General features: G+C 40.6%; 1 protein-coding gene across 6 annotated transcripts in view; it reads left to right on the top strand.

Annotated features, from left to right (window-relative positions):
* Positions 1-12982, top strand: part of SF2 (splicing factor 2) — a 36381-nt gene extending 23399 nt beyond the window's left edge. The window contains exons 3-5 of one of the 6 annotated variants that reach the window (XR_011716940.1): positions 2858-3030; positions 11118-11573; positions 12262-12982. Coding sequence is in view for 4 of the 6 variants with exons in the window: in XM_071695607.1 (XP_071551708.1) it covers positions 2858-3030; positions 11115-11315 (374 nt within the window). In the remaining 2 variants the exon portion in view is untranslated. Of the gene's footprint in view, positions 1-2857; positions 3031-11114 lie in introns of all 6 variants that reach the window. The other 5 variants (XR_011716939.1, XM_071695609.1, XM_071695610.1 and 2 more) reach the window with 5 other exon arrangements.
* Positions 12983-18427: the final 5445 nt, after the last annotated feature.

The following is an 18427-nucleotide window of genomic DNA, read 5'->3' as shown; positions in this document are numbered from 1 at the left end:
TTTAAAAATAGAAAAATTCCATTGAGTTTAGTTTGGACATAATTCAATTCAAGAATTAGGATTTGTTTGTTTCCTTCCCTATAACAAGGTTCTTGAGATTGAATTTTGCATGGATTGTCTGTGAACCACCATAAGCAACATTACCTCCACAGTACCATAGTAAATTCCTTCACCATAAAACCTTTTATGTCAGTAGAATAATGATAATTACTGATGGCTCAGAATGTGATGGTGTAATGATTAAAAAGTGCTCTTAAAGCTGTATCACTTTATACTTCAATCCATCCCTTAGATTGAATTGTAAGGGTTCACTCACAGCATAATGAGTTCAGAATTTTCATAGTATCCTATGTATACTTTTATCAGGAGTATTGAAATAGCAAATACTGAGGCTAAAGCAATTATGTCTAGTATTTGAATTATATAGAGGTTATACTTATGTCGTATTGTCAGACTAGATGGGAGTTGAAAGACAAAGTATGGGCGATAAGAAAGGTTTTGAAGTATGGCCTCCTAATTTCAAAAGGATTACCATATTGAGACAATTCTTTGTTTACTTATCATTTTACGTCGTTTCAGTATATTCACTTAGTGGAGAGGATACGTGCCCCAATATGTGACACATGCAGTTGAAATATTACTGTAGAAACCTACTTCCTGAGTGCAAAAAATATAAGAGTTTTTGGTATTTATTTTATTTATTTTGCTTTGTCGCTGTCTTCCGCGTTTGCGAGGTAGTGCAAGGAAACAGACGAAAGAAATGGCCCAACCCACCCCCATACACAAATGTATACACACACACGTCCACACGTCAACCCTGGTATACCACACCGATCCAATTCACTCTGTTCCTTGCCCTCCTTTCACCCTCCTGCATGTTCAGCCCCCGATCACACAAAATCTTTTTCACTCCATCTTTCCACCTCCAGTTTGGTCTCCCACTTCTCCTCGTTCCCTCCACCTCCGACACATATATCCTCTTGGTCAATCTTTCCTCACTCATTCTCTCCATGTGCCCAAACCATTTCAAAACACCCTCTTCTGCTCTCTCAACCACGCTCTTTTTATTTCCACACATCTCTCTTACCCTTACATTACTTACTCGATCAAACCACCTCACACCACACATTGTCCTCAAACATCTCATTTCCAGCACATCCACCCTCCTGTGCACAACTCTATCCATAGCCCACGCCTCGCAACCATACAACATTGTTGGAACCACTATTCCTTCAAACATACCCATTTTTGCTTTCCGAGATAATGTTCTCAACTTCCACACATTCTTCAAGGCTCCCAGGATTTTCGCCCCCTCCCCCACCCTATGATTCACTTCCACTTCCATGGTTCCATCCGCTGCCAAATCCACTCCCAGATATCTAAAACACTTTACTTCCTCCAGTTTTTCTCCATTCAAACTTACCTCCCAGTTGACTTGACCCTCAACCCTACTGTACCTAATAACCTTGCTCTTATTCACATTTACTCTTAACTTTTTATAACACTTTTGGTGTTAGAAATTAATTATTCAATGACTTTATGGGGGAAGCTTTCAACTAAAGTTAGATTGATTTATTTTTTGATGGAATTCTAGATATTTGGGTTTTGCAGATAGCTTTGTTTGTATATAATTTCTGCTGAAAATAATTCTAGTACGTAACAGAATCTGTAGAGTTAGATCTTCACATTTAAAATGTATAAGGCTCCCATATTTTCTTAAGGGTTGGGAAGGCAGTACAGGAACTGATGATTACTGATTTTGTAACTTGGTTGGGAATGTAAAAGTTTGGTTATGAAAACCATGCAAATAAAAGTAATTCTACATATTTAAGACAGCAGTTACTAAAATTGCTTTTTACTTGTCTAATATTTTTAGCATTTGCAAAGGTTATTTGAAATTTGTGTATTACATCACCAGAGAGTTCTCTCACTTGGGATTTAATGTTAAGTGCCCTTCCCATTTCTGAGTATATGATCATCTTAATCCCCCTCTTATTAGAGTGGTCTTGGCTTTCATTGTTTGGATTCATAGCGATGGACATGTTTGTTTTACATTTATTTGCTTTTTTAGTGATGCCTTAGAATTCTTAAATATAAAATAGCTTTCTGGATAGGATTTGGCCTTTGTTTCAATTCTATATGACTGGTTACTTAGTTTTATAAATCAGTGCCGTCAAGTATGTTGAATGGAAGCAGTGTAATAGATGTCAAGCTATACTGTTTTGGCCATTGTAGTCAGTGCTGCTGCAAAAGGCAACCCAAAATCAAAGAATTTTGTTGCACCTTCTTTAAAACCTTACAATTGTGATTTGGGTTTTCATTCACTAATTGCATTTATACAAGTTTTCTTTTAAGATTATGCAACTGCATCATCTGTTAGCTATAGCATCAAGTGTACTGGATGCTAATTACCATTTTGGAAGAACATTTAGATTAGAGTATCGTGTGTGAGTGATGCACTTCAGTTTATTTTACATCTGGTTTGGTGACATATAAAGAATAACAGATATTCGTAAAAGAAATGTATAAGGAGGAAGTGAACAAAAGTTGGACATGGTCTCTGTAGAAATCGGAAATTATTGGAGAGTTCGCTATTTTGCTTGTATAGTATTACATATTTTGAAGTCGCAAAAATGAGTGCAGCTACTGGCATGGATAAGTTGAAAGGGACCAGGTTTGAAGTGCCGTTACTGGGTTTCAAAATGTGCTGTGTATATGCTTTTCGTGCAGCAGCTTTACCAGTATGCATATATTTACTGATATTAAGGAAAGGGTTAAGATAAGTTTTCCTCTTCAATATATGTATATGTCATTGACACACTCTGTATATAACTGATTTAATATTATGAAATTTTAGGTTTACCCCCAACGGGTAGCTGGCAAGATTTGAAAGATCACATGCGAGAAGCAGGTGATGTCTGTTATGCTGATGTGTACAAAGATGGCACAGGTGTTGTTGAGTTCCTCAGATATGAGGACATGAAATATGCAGTGAAGAAGCTAGATGACTCAAAGTTCCGCTCCCATGAGGTAAGGATTTAAACCAAATTGTCATCACACAGGAAATATTTTGTAAGCATCTGTTCTCTTGAATGTTTCATTTTAATTTCATCCTTTAGTCAAAAATTGTAAACATCGTGATATATATATCTGTCTTCTTATTTTTTCTGCTGAATGGGCTGTTCGCTCATTCCGTCAACCATATTGTTCTCCCTCCCATTAGCTTTTCATCTTAGTACATCTTTTTTTCCATTCTCCCCATCTCTTCTTATCTATTGTCATCCACATCCTCTTTAATTTTTCATTATTACTTTGCATATTCCCTTGTCCTCCACTGCATAGTATTATCTTTGATATTGTTTTCTCAACCATTTTCCATTCGTTTTGTCAGGTATTCCTCAAGGAATTGTAATAGCTTCAGTACTGATTGTAATATCTCATAAATGTGAATGAAAATTGTATAGAAAGATGTTTTGCAGATGTAATCAGAGTAAAATGGTATTATAGATATGCAAAAGAAAGTTTTTTACATTTGATTTTTTTTTTTTTTTTTTTTTTTTTTTTTTTTTTTTCCTGTCTCCCGCGTTTGCGAGGTAGTGCAAGGAAACAGATGAAAGAAATGGCCCAACCCATACACATGTATATACATACACGTCCTGACACGCAAATATACATACCTATACATCTCAATGTACACATATATATACACACACAGACACATACATATATACCCATGCACACAGTTCACACTGTCTGCCTTTATTCATTCCCATCGCCACCTCGCCACACATGGAATACCATCCCCCTCCCCCCTCATGTGTGCGAGGTAGTGCTAGGAAAAGACAACAAAGACCCCATTTGTTCACACTCAGTCTCTAGCTGTCATGCAATAATGCCTGAAACCACAGCTCCTTTTCCACATCCAGGCCCCACACAACTTTCCATGGTTTACCCCAGACGCTTCACATGCCCTGATTCAATCCACTGACAGCACGTCAACCCCTGTATACCACATCGATCCAATTCACTCTATTCCTTGCCCTCCGTTCACCCTCCTGCATGTTCAGGCCCCGATCACTCAAAATCTTTTTCACTCCATCTTTTCACCTCCAATTTGGTCTCCCACTTCTCCTCGTTCCCTCCACCTCTGACACATATATCCTCTTGGTCAATCTTTCCTCACTCATTCTCTCCATGTGCCCAAACCATTTCAAAACACCCTCTTCTGCTCTCTCAACCATGCTCTTTTTATTTCCACACATCTCTCTTACCCTTACATTACTTACTCGATCAAACCACCTCACACCACACATTGTCCTCAAACATCTCATTTCCAGCACATCCACCCTCCTGCGCACAACTCTATCCATAGCTCACGCCTCGCAACCATACAACATTGTTGGAACCACTATTCCTTCAAACATACCCATTTTTGCTTTCCGAGATAATGTTCTCAACTTCCACACATTCTTCAAGGCTCCCAGGATTTTCGCCCCCTCCCCCACCCTATGATTCACTTCCACTTCCATGGTTCCATCCACTGCCAGATCCACTCCCAGATATCTAAAACACTTCACTTCCTCCAGTTTTTCTCCATTCAAACTCACCTCCCAATTGACTTGACCCTCAACCCTACTGTACCTAATAACCTTGTGATTCTTGTGATAGAATTTAAGAAAGTAAATTCTCGATTAGTATGGGTAAAATTGAAAGTTGATGGAGAGAGGTGGGTGATTATTGGTGCATATGCACCTGGGCATGAGAAGAAAGATCATGAGAGGCAAGTGTTTTGGGAGCAGCTGAATGAGTGTGTTAGCGGTTTTGATGCACGAGACCGGGTTATAGTGATGGGTGATTTGAATGCAAAGGTGAGTAATGTGGCAGTTGAGGGAATAATTGGTATGCATGGGGTGTTCAGTGTTGTAAATGGAAATGGTGAAGAGCTTGTAGATTTATGTGCTGAAAAAGGACTGATGATTGGGAATACCTGGTTTAAAAAGCGAGATATACATAAGTATACTTATGTAAGTAGGAGAGATGGCCAGAGAGCGTTATTGGATTACGTGTTAATTGACAGGCGTGCGAAAGAGAGACTTTTGGATGTTAATGTGCTGAGAGGTGCAACTGGAGGGATGTCTGATCATTATCTTGTGGAGGCTAAGGTGAAGATTAGCATGGGTTTTCAGAAAAGAGGAGTGAATGTTGGGGTGAAGAAGGTGGTGAGAGTAAGTGAGCTTGGGAAGGAGACCTGTGTGGGGAAGTACCAGGAGAGACTGTGTACAGAATGGAAAAAGGTGAGAACAGTGGAAGTAAGGGGAGTGGGGGAGGAATGGGATGTATTTAGGGAATCAGTGATGGATTGTGCAAAAGATGCTTGTGGCATGAGAAGAGTGGGAGTTGGGCTGTTTAGAAAGGGTAGTGAGTGGTGGGATGAAGAAGTAAGAGTATTAGTGAAAGAGAAGAGAGAGGCATTTGGACGATTTTTGCAGGGAAAAAATGCAATTGAGTGGGAGAAGTATAAAAGAAAGAGACAGGAGGTAAAGAGAAAGGTGCAAGAGGTGAAAAAAAGGGCAAATGAGAGTTGGGGTGAGAGACTATCAGTAAATTTTAGGGAGAATAAAAAGATGTTCTGGAAGGAGGTAAATAGGGTGCGTAAGACAAGGGAGCAAATGGGAACTTCAGTGAAGGGCGTAAATGGGGAGGTGATAACAAGTAGTGGTGATGTGAGAAGGAGATGGAATGAGTATTTTGAAGGTTTGTTGAATGTGTCTGATGACAGAGTGGCAGATATAGGGTGTTTTGGTCGAGGTGGTGTGCAAAGTGAGAGCGTTAGGGAAAATGATTTGGTAAACAGAGAAGAGGTAGTAAAAGCTTTGCGGAAAATGAAAGCCGGCAAGGCAGCAGGTTTGGATGGTATTGCAGTGGAATTTATTAAAAAAGGGGGTGACTGTATTGTTGACTGGTTGGTAAGGTTATTTAATGTATGTATGACTCATGGTGAGGTGCCTGAGGATTGGCGGAATGCGTGCATAGTGCCATTGTACAAAGGCAAAGGGGATAAGAGTGAGTGCTCAAATTACAGAGGTATAAGTTTGTTGAGTATTCCTGGTAAATTATATGGGAGGGTATTGATTGAGAGGGTGAAGGCATGTACAGAGCATCAGATTGGGGAAGAGCAGTGCGGTTTCAGAAGTGGTAGAGGATGTGTGGATCAGGTGTTTGCTTTGAAGAATGTATGTGAGAAATACTTAGAAAAGCAAATGGATTTGTATGTAGCATTTATGGATCTGGAGAAGGCATATGATAGAGTTGATAGAGATGCTCTGTGGAAGGTATTAAGAATATATGGTGTGGGAGGCAAGTTGTTAGAAGCAGTGAAAAGTTTTTATCGAGGATGTAAGGCATGTGTACGTGTAGGAAGAGAGGAAAGTGATTGGTTCTCAGTGAATGTAGGTTTGCGGCAGGGGTGTGTGATGTCTCCATGGTTGTTTAATTTGTTTATGGATGGGGTTGTTAGGGAGGTAAATGCAAGAGTCCTGGAAAGAGGGGCAAGTATGAAGTCTGTTGGGGATGAGAGAGCTTGGGAAGTGAGTCAGTTGTTGTTCGCTGATGATACAGCGCTGGTGGCTGATTCATGTGAGAAACTGCAGAAGCTGGTGACTGAGTTTGGTAAAGTGTGTGGAAGAAGAAAGTTAAGAGTAAATGTGAATAAGAGCAAGGTTATTAGGTACAGTAGGGTTGAGGGTCAAGTCAATTGGGAGGTGAGTTTGAATGGAGAAAAACTGGAGGAAGTGAAGTGTTTTAGATATCTGGGAGTGGATCTGTCAGCGGATGGAACCATGGAAGCGGAAGTGGATCATAGGGTGGGGGAGGGGGCGAAAATTTTGGGAGCCTTGAAAAATGTGTGGAAGTCGAGAACATTATCTCGGAAAGCAAAAATGGGTATGTTTGAAGGAATAGTGGTTCCAACAATGTTGTATGGTTGCGAGGCGTGGGCTATGGATAGAGTTGTGCGCAGGAGGATGGATGTGCTGGAAATGAGATGTTTGAGGACAATGTGTGGTGTGAGGTGGTTTGATCGAGTAAGTAACGTAAGGGTAAGAGAGATGTGTGGAAATAAAAAGAGCGTGGTTGAGAGAGCAGAAGAGGGTGTTTTGAAATGGTTTGGGCACATGGAGAGAATGAGTGAGGAAAGATTGACCAAGAGGATATATGTGTCGGAGGTGGAGGGAACGAAGAGAAGAGGGAGACCAAATTGGAGGTGGAAAGATGGAGTGAAAAAGATTTTGTGTGATCGGGGCCTGAACATGCAGGAGGGTGTAAGGAGGGCAAGGAATAGAGTAAATTGGAGCGATGTGGTATACAGGGGTTGACGTGCTGTCAGTGGAGTGAATCAAGGTATGTGAAGCGTCTGGGGTAAACCATGGAAAGCTGTGTAGGTATGTATATTTGCGTGTGTGGACGTGTGTATGTACATGTGTATGGGGGGGGGGGCCATTTCTTTCGTCTGTTTCCTTGCGCTACCTCGCAAACGCGGGAGACAGCGACAAAGTATAAAAAAAAAATATATATATATATATATATATATATATATATATATATATATATATATATATATATATATATATATATATATATATATATAATATATATATATATTTTTTATATACTTTGTCGCTGTCTCCCGCGTTTGCGAGGTAGCGCAAGGAAACAGACGAAAGAAATGCCCCCCCCCCCCCCCCCCCCCCCCCCCATATACACATGTATATACATACCTACACAGCTTTCCATGGTTTACCCCAGACGCTTCACATGCCTTGATTCAATCCACTGACAGCACGTCAACCCCGGTATACCACATCGCTCCAATTCACTCTATTCCTTGCCCTCCTTTCACCCTCCTGCATGTTCAGGCCCCGATCACACAAAATCTTTTTCACTCCATCTTTCCACCTCCAATTTGGTCTCCCTCTTCTCCTTGCTCCCTCCACCTCCGACACATATATCCTCTTGGTCAATCTTTCCTCACTCATCCTCTCCATGTGCCCAAACCACTTCAAAACACCCTCTTCTGCTCTCTAAACCACGCTCTTTTTATTTCCACACATCTCTCTTACCCTTACGTTACTCACTCGATCAAACCACCTCACACCACACACACACACATATATATATATATATCCCTGGGGATAGGGGATTAAGAATACTTCCCACGTATTCCCTGCGTGTCGTAGAAGGCGACTAAAAGGGGAGGGAGCAGGGGGCTGGAAATCCTCCCCTCTCTCTCTCTCTCTCTCTCTCTCTCTCTCTCTCTCTCTCTCTCTCTCTTTTTTTTTTTTTTTTTTTTTTTTTTTTTTTTTTTTTTCCCCCAAAAGAAGGAACAGAGAATTGGGCCAGGTGAGGGTATTCCCTCAAAGGCCCAGTCCTCTGTTCTTAACGCTACCTCGCTAATGTGGGAAATGGCGAATAGTTTGAAAAAAGAAAAAGAATATATATATATATATATATATATATATATATATATATATATATATATATATATATATATTTAATGTATATATGACTCATGGTGAGGTGCCTGAGGATTGGCGGAATGCTTGCATAGTGCCATTGTACAAAGGCAGAGGGGATAAAAGTGAGTGCTCAAATTACAGAGGTATAAGTTTGTTGAGTATTCCTGGGAAATTATATGGGAGGGTATTGATTGAGAGGGTGAAGGCATGTACAGAGCATCAGATTGGGGAAGAGCAGTGTGGTTTCAGAAGTGGTAGAGGATGTGTGGATCAGGTGTCTGCTTTGAAGAATGTATGTGAGAAATACTTCGAAAAGCAAATGGATTTGTATGTAGCATTTATGGATCTGGAGAAAGCATATGATAGAGTTGATAGAGATACTCTGTGGAAGGTATTAATAATATATGGTGTGGGAGGCAAGTTGTTAGAAGCAGTGAAAAGTTTTTATCGAGGATGTAAGGCATGTGTACGTGTAGGAAGAGAGGAAAGTGATTGGTTCTCAGTTAATGTAGGTTTGCGTCAGGGGTGTGTGATGTCTCCATCTTGGAAAGCAAAAATGGGTATGTTTGAAGGAATAGTGGTTCCAACAATGTTAAATGGTTGCGAGGCTTGGGCTATGGATAGAGTTGTGTGGAGGAGGGTGGATGTGCTGGAAATGAGGTGTTTGAGGACAGTATGTGGTGAGGTGGTTTGATCGATTAAGTAATGTAAGGGTAAGAGAGAGGTGTGGTTATGAAAAGTGTGTGGTTGAGAGAGCAGAGGAGGGTGTTTTGAAATGGTTTGGTCACATGGAGAGAATGAGTGAGGAAAGATTGACCAAGAGGATATATGTGTCAAGAGGTGGAGGGAAGGAGGAGAAGTGGGAAACCAAATTGGAGGTGGAAAGATGGAGTGAAAAAGATTTTGAGTGATTGGGGCCTGAACATGCAGGAGGGTGAAAGGTGTGCAAGGAATAGAGTGACTTGGAACGATGTGTTATACCGTGGTCGACGTGGTGTCAGTGGATTGAACCAGGGCATGTGAAGCGTCTGGGGTAAACCATGGAAAGTTCTGTGTGGGTCCTGGATGTGGAAAGGGAGCTGTGGTTTCGGTGCATTATTACATGACAGCTAGAGACTAAGTGTGAACGAATGTGGCCTTTGTTGTCTTTTCCAAGCGCTACCTCGCACACACGAGGGGGGGAGGGGGTTGTTATTTCATGTGTGGCGGGGTGGCGATGGGAATGAATAAAGGCAGATTACGAATTATGTACATGTGTATATATGTATATGTCTGTGTGTGTATATATATGTATACGTTGTGATGTATAGGTATGTATATTTGCGTGTGTGGACGTGTATGTATATACATGTGTATGTGGGTGGGTTGGGCCATTCTTTCGTCAGTTTCCTTGCACTACCTCGCTAACACGGGAGACTGCGACAAAGGAAAATAAATGGATACATATATATATATAGAGAGAGAGAGAGACAGCAGATAGAAATGGAATTCATTGAGGAAAAATTACCAATTAAGTTTTGGGAGGGATTTCTCGAAATGGATTGTGTCACCCCACCTACATGTCTGATTCTTGTTCATTCTGGGAATGCACTCGAGGGGATGACCATGGCAAAAGTCTCCATAACTGGTGAACTCCCGTTGCTGCTTTTCAAACTTTGGTGCTGCCCATAACAGTCCACTAGCAGAGGGCAACTCATGAGCAGTCTTTCCAGCAGCTCCTGCCTAATGAATCTGCCAATCACTACTACCTGGAGTGTCAACCTGTTGTTCCTTCTTAATATGTTTACCTTATGCTCCCACAAGATGTTCCTTCCTATTACTACAATCTGTTGTCCCTACCTATCTGACAATAGATAGGATAAGTTCATAGCACTCACTGCAGGAAAATTTGGAGTTATGAAGAATGAGGTGTGCGAGCCAAGTTTCCAGGTTTCTTTCCTCAAACATACTACCTATCCCTCATCTCATTTTGGATACATCCACATACATTCAAGACATCCCAATCTGAGTCTTTGACATGGATGAGCACTCCCTGCTTGGCTCCTTCTGTTTTCTCTTTTAGTAATTGACAAAACAAGAGGAGGGTTTACCAGCCCCCTCTCACCCTCTTTAGTTGCCTTCTACAACATGTGGGGAATATGAAGATTGAATTTTCTCCCCTACCACAGGGATAGAATATATTGATTGTATTATAGGCTGATAATAGAATCCTTGCTCCACTACCACAGGGATAAAATATATTGATTGTATTATAGGCTGATAATCACTCTTCAGTTGGATAAGAATCTCGTATGATGGCTTTCCTTGTATGTTTTTTTCTTGAGTCCTTTTTTATTTGCCTGTGAGTTATTTATATTTCCAACTGACAAATAATGGTGTGCATATCATTATTATTAGTAGCCAACATAACTTATAGGATGGCTTAGGGTGCTATATGCATAATTGCATTGATAAGTCTAATATATGCTTAAGTTGTTCATACTCCTTAAGAATATGAAGATTTAACTGATTATATCATGCAGTGAAATGTTATCTTAGTGATGGCAAACATTTGTAATAGGATTGCTTTGGAATTTAAAAGCGCTGTGTTTCATCTTATTGCAGGGAGAAAATTCCTACATCCGTGTGAAAGAAGACTACGGAGGATCTAGTCCAGCCTCTGGTGGAGGTGGCCGTGGACGGTCAAGGTCCCGATCTCGCTCACCTCGGGGATACCGAGGCTCACCTACTTACTCTCCAGTGCGTCGATCATACTCCCGGTCACCCTCGCGATCTCGGTCCAGGTCCCGAGATCGCTATTAAAATGGTTATGTTGGGAGTGTATTGCCTGGTGCAAGTCTTTGGGTAGAGAAGACATCAATGAAGAATTTCATATCCACATGACTTAACCTGGTGAAGTTACCCTATTATGTGATGGGTGCCAAGTTATAGGCTGCAGCATCCCATTGGGGCACATCTTAAAAGGAGCACAGACCTCCGCACTGACCTCAGGTGCCCCGAGCTGACCTGACTGTGTCCCCGGACCCGTACAGCCCTTGGCACTGGACTGGAGGACGTCAGGTCTGCACTGTTGCCAGTCAAACGTCCCACTTGCCCTTTGGTCCACTGGCTGTCCTAATAATTAGTTATTCTATTGAAAGGCCCTCGGGTGTGTGGCAAAATTGCTATTAGCTTAAAATTTGTGAATAAAGTTCATTGAAATGCCACATTAACACCAGTTTGGACAGCCAGCATAAAAGATATCGTGCTCAGAGTAGCATATTTGTTTTGTGGAAATGCAGCCTTGTGGAAAGTTTTTGTACTTTTTTAGCGTTTTTATTGTGACTAACAATGATTTTCAATTTACATAGGTGTATGCCGTCTATTCTGTGGTCAATGTTCAGTATTAAGGAAACATTGAATGTCTTCGTATACAAAGGGCAAGTTAAGTTTTAGATCTGTAAGAGCGTATTATGTTTACAGAAAGATAAATGTAAGGAAGATTACATTTAATAACTACTGTGCAAGTTCACTTGTTTAATGACTGTGCTGTTATCTTATGTTTTCACATTCCATTCTTCCTCCTCAACTGAACAGTTCTTATATCTGATATTTTCCTAGTATTCAGTGTAAATACACCTCATACATTTTAATAAAAATGTTCAATAAAAATTGTCCACTGATTGATTTTGTATTGAATAAAGGTATACCCATAGATTATGTACATCGTATTACAAGAGACTAATTTTTTGTTTTTCTTTCTACACAGTCCCGTAGCTAGTAGGCTGCTGCAGTATGGCCATCCTTCCTGCCAAATTATCGTAGATTTTGGAATGCTAGGATTTGAGAAGTGGAGGAGGATCATTCACAATGGCATGGACGAGAGGCTCAAATCAGGATCAGAGGATCAGGAGGATACAATGCTGCAGCAAGCTAGCAAGGGGAGGATCACACTAATGGATAACTTGGATCACAATGGATGAGATGCTCTCATAAGGATCTCTCAGTTGGCCTTACCAAGGAGACAAAAGGATTATGCGGGGACAGGTTCTGCACTTGGAGGAACTCACTGGAGGATGATGGATCACTTTGGATAAGGATTTGAATCAGTCAAGGGATTCGTCAAGTAGCAGAGGACTGGATTTGTGAGTTAAAATTCACTTTCCCTCCCCTCAATTGCCTGAACTTGATCATTAAATTCCCGCCATAGTCCTCTAGATAGTGCAAGATAAAGTTGGCATTCTCAAACATCCAAATGATTTTATACTGGGGTGGTTTAAGGAGGAAAATTTGATTAAAAGAAATGCCAGCTTATGTTGATTACTCAGAAATCACTGTTACAAATAAGACGAGTATTTTATATCGTAAGGGGAATTTGGTAATGACGAACCGATGTCGATAAGTTATTAACCAGATTTTCTTTTCCAGCTGCAATAGCTTCAAGGACATCTGTTAAACAGCAGTGATTCATCAATAAAATATTAATGTTATTCAGAGTTTCTTTCAGTCAAGCATCATAGAATACAAAATAACCAGTTAATAAGATCAAGGTTAATTTCAGAAGTAATTGGGTTTCACCCTTGGTATCCAGTCTCCGGCCGAAAGAGAAGTTAGATTAACGTGATCAGCACACAGAAGTTGGGATGTTTTCTTACTGAGTGAAGTATTAGATTTGTAAATAAAGTATAGCAATGTAAGAATTATCTAAGTATTCAGTGAACTGTCATCCTTAAGTAAAGTGGCCAGTGCATCTTTTGTAGTACTTCCACCACTGCCACATCCTTGCATATTAAACTTAAATTTCCAATCTCAGTCTGCAACCTTTGCTTCAATGTCCAGTTAGTTGTTTTTATGACATACCTTCCACACTTCCATAAATTCAAATAACTCCAGTGTTTTATGTTCCCGGCTCCTCATAACATATTTCGTCCTCGCCATGCAACTATAGAAAATTTACCACAGCTTGCATTTCCTTCTTGTTGCTTATCCACACTTCGGTTCTTTGTTTTGAGAGCATTTGAGCTATATATGCAGAGCTGCAACACAGCCTCCTCATTGCTTGTACATTTTTTGTTCGAGTTGTTTGAAATTGAATCTTGGATAATTACATGAAAATTTTGTTCATAGGGGAATGAGTATGCAAATTGTGGAATTAAAATCTTTCGGTGAGGTTAGAGGTTTTTAGAGTACAATGTTCTTTTACCATTTGATATAGATAGAAACTAGTTTTGATTTCAGTAGCACAAGTGGAATATGATTAGCAAGTGCTTTGTCATTAATAAACGTGGGCATGAAGAAATAAATTTCAACCACTTGCCTTTAGCTATAGGGATGGAAATTGTGTATTCCATCCTGACTCAATTCTCTAAAGGTTCTTGAAATGGGGTGTGTTTTAGGCAGTTATTATCTTGTTTGGTATTGCATTTGTGTGGTCTGGGTAGAGAAGTTTGACCACTCTCGGAAATGTGATGTCTAAAGAGTTGTAGGGAAATTAGAAAATACAGATAAAAGGTAGCTTAATTGGGTATGTTGTTCAGTTTTATGTGGATTCACTAGTAGAACTGTTTTATGTTCTTGATTCCTTTTTTGAGTAATATGTTCATTCATCAGCAGGATGTGTTTGTTTACTGTTTTGAATAAATTTGCTTAGGAATGGAATGTGTAGCAAATGGCACCTTGGGGGCTGAAGTGGCTCTGTGGATAGGAGAAAGGGATGGGCTAAGTGAATTGACAAATGCATATGGAAGGATTATGTACCTGTTTGGAGAAAGATTGATTTATGTGAAGGAATAGTAATTTTGATAGTGTTGGATGTGTTATGTGCAAATACTAATGAATGGTAAAGGGTGGGGGAGTGAGCAAATGTTTTGTTAGCAATGAACAATGTGTAGAAAGAAAACATTTTCTCGGAGAGCAAAATTGGATCATTCAAGAAATAGTAGTTCCAACAATATTATATGGTTGTTAGGCATGGGCGATAGGAGGGTGGATGTGATGGAAATGAAATGTTGGAAGACAATATGTAGTGCGAGGTGGTTTGGTTGAGTAAGTAATGAAAGGGCTAGAGAAAGATGTAATAAAAACATTGTGGCCGAGAGAGCAGAAGAGCAAATGTTGAAATGATTTGGATATTTGGAGAGAATGAGTGAGGAAAAGTTGACAATGAGGATGTGTATCAGATATGGAGGGAACAAGAAAACAACATTGGCACCATCTGCGTCAGAGAGTGTAATGCCAGGGAACAGACGAAGAAAGGCCACATCTGCACGCACTCTTTCTCTGTCATGTGTAATGCAGTGAAATCACAGCTCCCTGTACACAACTAGGCCCTACAGATCTTTCCATGGTTTACTTTAGGTGCTTCACATGCCCTGGTTAAATCCATTTACAGTGCATCTACCGTAATATACCACAATGTCCAGTTTACTATCCCATATACGCCTTTCCTCCTCCTGCATGTTCAGGTCCTAATCACTCGAAAAAGATTTTCACTCCTTCCTTGCGTTTCCAATTTGGTCATGATTTTGTTTCCTACAATTCTGACATATATCCTCTGTTAACCTTTCCTTGCTCATTCTTTTCCTGTCCAAACCAATTCAAGCACCTTCAGCTCTCTCAACCACACTTCATTACCACACCTTCCTCTTGCCCTTTAATTACTGACTCGATCATACTGCCTAACCACACACTCTCCTCAAACATTTAATACCCAACACATCCACCCTCCGTACAACCTTGTCTGTAGTCCTTACCTGGCATCCACACAATTTTGTTAGGACTACTGTTCCTTCAAACATAACCATTTTTGCCTTCCCACGTAACATTAACTTTCATCACATTCTTCAGTGCTCCTGGAGGGGCCCCACACCCCCCCATCTGCCCTGTGATTCACTTCCCATTCCATTTACTGCCATGTTCACTTCTAGGTATCTAAAACCCTTAACTTCCAGTTTTTCTCCACTCACACCCCACCTAAGATGTCCCTTAACCCTGCTAAACATAGTAACCTTCCTTTTATTCACATACTCTCAACTTCCTTGCTTTTATTCACATAGACTAGACTTCCTTTTCATGCACACCAAACTTAGTCACTAGCTAATGCAGTTTCTCTCGAATCTACTACCAGTGATGTATCGTCAGCAAGCAACAGTTTACTTGCTTCCCATTTACCTCACTCCACCCCTCCCTAAACAAGCTATCGTATGCTTTCTCCAAATCCATAAATGCCATGTACAAGTCAATTTATCTTCTTGTACACTGTTTAAAGCAACCAGCTGATCCACACACCCTTTATCGCTCATGAACCCACATTGTTCCTTCACCTATATATGTATGTGTTTATGATTGTCCCAATGGTTGTTAATTTGTTTATGGATGGGCTTGTTAGGGAGGTAAGTGCAAGAGTTTTGAGAGAGAGGGGCAAGTATGCAGTCTCCTGTGGATGAGGGGCTTGGGATGTGAGTCAGTTGTTGGCTGATGATACAGCACTGGTGGCTGATTCGGGTGAGAAACTGCAGAAGTTGGTGACAGTTTGGTAGTGTGAAAGAAGAAAGCTGAGAGTAAATGTGGGTTTTGGGACAAGTTGATTGGGAGGTAAGTTTGAATAGAGGAAAATGGTAGGAAGTGAAGTGTTTTAGTTATTTGGGAGTGGATTTAGCAGCGGATGGAACCATGGAAGCGGAAGTGAGTCAGAGGGTGGGGTAGGGGCGAAGGTTTTGGGAGCGTTGAAGAATGTGTGGAAGGCGAGAACGTTATCTCGGAGAGCAAAAATGGGTGTTTGAAGGAATAGTGATTCCAACAATGTTTTATGGTTGAGGCATGGGCTATAGATAGGGTTGTGTGGAGGAGGGTGGATGTGTTGAAAATGATATGTTTGAGGACAATATGTGGTGTGAAATGGTTTGGTGTAGATAATGAAAGGGTTAGAGGTTTGTGGTAATGAAAGGTGTGGTTGAGAGAGCAGATGATGATGTATTGAAATGATTAGGTCACGGAGAGAATGAGTGGGGAAAGTACGTCAAAGGTGGAAGGAACGAGGAGTGAAGACCAAATTGGAGGTAGAAGGATGGGGTGGAAAAGATTTGAGCGATCGGGGCCTGGACTTGCAGGAGGGTGAACGGCATGCAAGGAATAGAATGCATTGGAATGATGTGGTATACCAGGGTCGACGTGCTGTCAATGGATTGAACCAGGGCATGTGAGGTGCCTGTAGTAAACCATGGTAAGTTTTGTGGAGCGTGGATGTGGAAAGGGGGCGGGCTGTGGTTTCGATGCATTACACGTGACAGCTAGACTGAGTGTGAATGACTGGCTTTTGTTGTCTTTTCCTAGCGCTACCTCACGCGCACCCGGGGGGAGGGGTTGCCTTTTCTTGTGTGGCGGGGTGACGATGGGAATGGATGAAGACAGCAAGTATGAGTATGCACATGTGTATATGTGCGTGTGTGGGCGTATAAGTATATATATGTGTATGTGGGTGGGGTGGGCATTCTTTCGTACGTTTCCTTGCGCTACCTCGCTAACGAGGAAGACGGCGACTATAATAAAAGAGAAGAAATAATTATTACCCCTGGACTCTGTAAGATTCATGGTTTTGCCTAGGCGTAAAGGCCTTTTTTGGTGCTTTTTGCATGATTGCTACATTGTTAAAGAATTGATGTGTGCGTTCAAAGCTGTTTTTCACTTTCTGATTACCATGTATATGTTTTTTATATATAATTTTCTGTGTTACCTAGTACCACTTTTGGTTGTACACCTGTTTTGGGACAAACTTATTTTTTTTTCTTGCACTACATCAGAAGCAGGAAATGGGGAGAAGTATGTAAAATGTGTGTATTGTTTGTGTATGTTTACCCCAGGACTTGTCTTTGTGTTACCCAGGACCACTTTTGAGGATCTCCCACTGGCCAAGACTGCACTACACTGTATCCGGGACAGGTTAGACTTTTGAAGCAAGTTGTGATAACGTCATTGTTTTGTCAACTGATGATGCCACGCCAAAGGACTATTAGCATCAGAACATTACGGAGGGACCTTTTTTTTTTTATGCTAAGTAGCATTTGGAGAACTATTGCATGTGCTCTATAGATACTATGCATAAAATGCACCAACTTTTCTTTCACTTCGCACACCAGTGGTTCATGTACATGCTTCTTTATACTACTAAACCCTTCTCTTACCCAGTCATTCAGTCAACTGTCCTTACGCTATATATTGTCATATTAATGTCAGTTATCAAACCCGTTATTGTATATGGCTCATTCCCTGTTGTACCATACAAGACCATCGCACATTTCTCTCCGCTGTTTTAAGTGCAATTCCCTTGTTTCAGTTGGGTCTTAACTAATCTAAGGTATCTAAAAACCACTTTCCAGGTTCTCAATACGAAGTCCCTCCACTGGCAAATTTCAATGTACTCGCAGTAACTCGAACTTCACACATCGAGATATCGGCATTATAGTTTTTCACTTGAATTGTCATGGGAGCAGACAACGTCATCTTCAAGGGCGCTCCACTCCCAAAAGACATGTAGACTTATTAAAAACAGTTGCTTAAATTTCTCTACCCATCCCGTCCAAAAAAAAAGTAATCTCGCCTGTCTAAAACCCACCATCTGAAATTGCTGCCTAGTTCTTTGTCAAATATTATATGCTTTCACTATTTTTTTTTCTATTAATCCACGTTTTCTGAATCTGATTTTCCATACTATGTACCGTAATAGGTAAGCTTCGGGAGTACTTACAATTCTAATTTTCACTACCGTTAAACTGAGGCAACAGACATTTTGCCAAACCAGTTACATCAACTTAGTCCTAAACACCAAGCTCATCATACCAAAATTTTTGTCGTTTGTTACTACAACAACAATTGACCCTTGCATATAATGATGCTCTTGCAGCTTCACGGGTCTCGACAAAATATTAAGTTTATACTCG

This window comes from Panulirus ornatus, chromosome 58 (assembly GCF_036320965.1).
Source record: "Panulirus ornatus isolate Po-2019 chromosome 58, ASM3632096v1, whole genome shotgun sequence".
Lineage (NCBI taxonomy): Eukaryota > Metazoa > Arthropoda > Malacostraca > Decapoda > Palinuridae > Panulirus > Panulirus ornatus.
The sequence above is the reverse complement of the archived record's forward strand: the minus strand, read 5'-3'. Positions and strand labels throughout refer to the sequence as shown.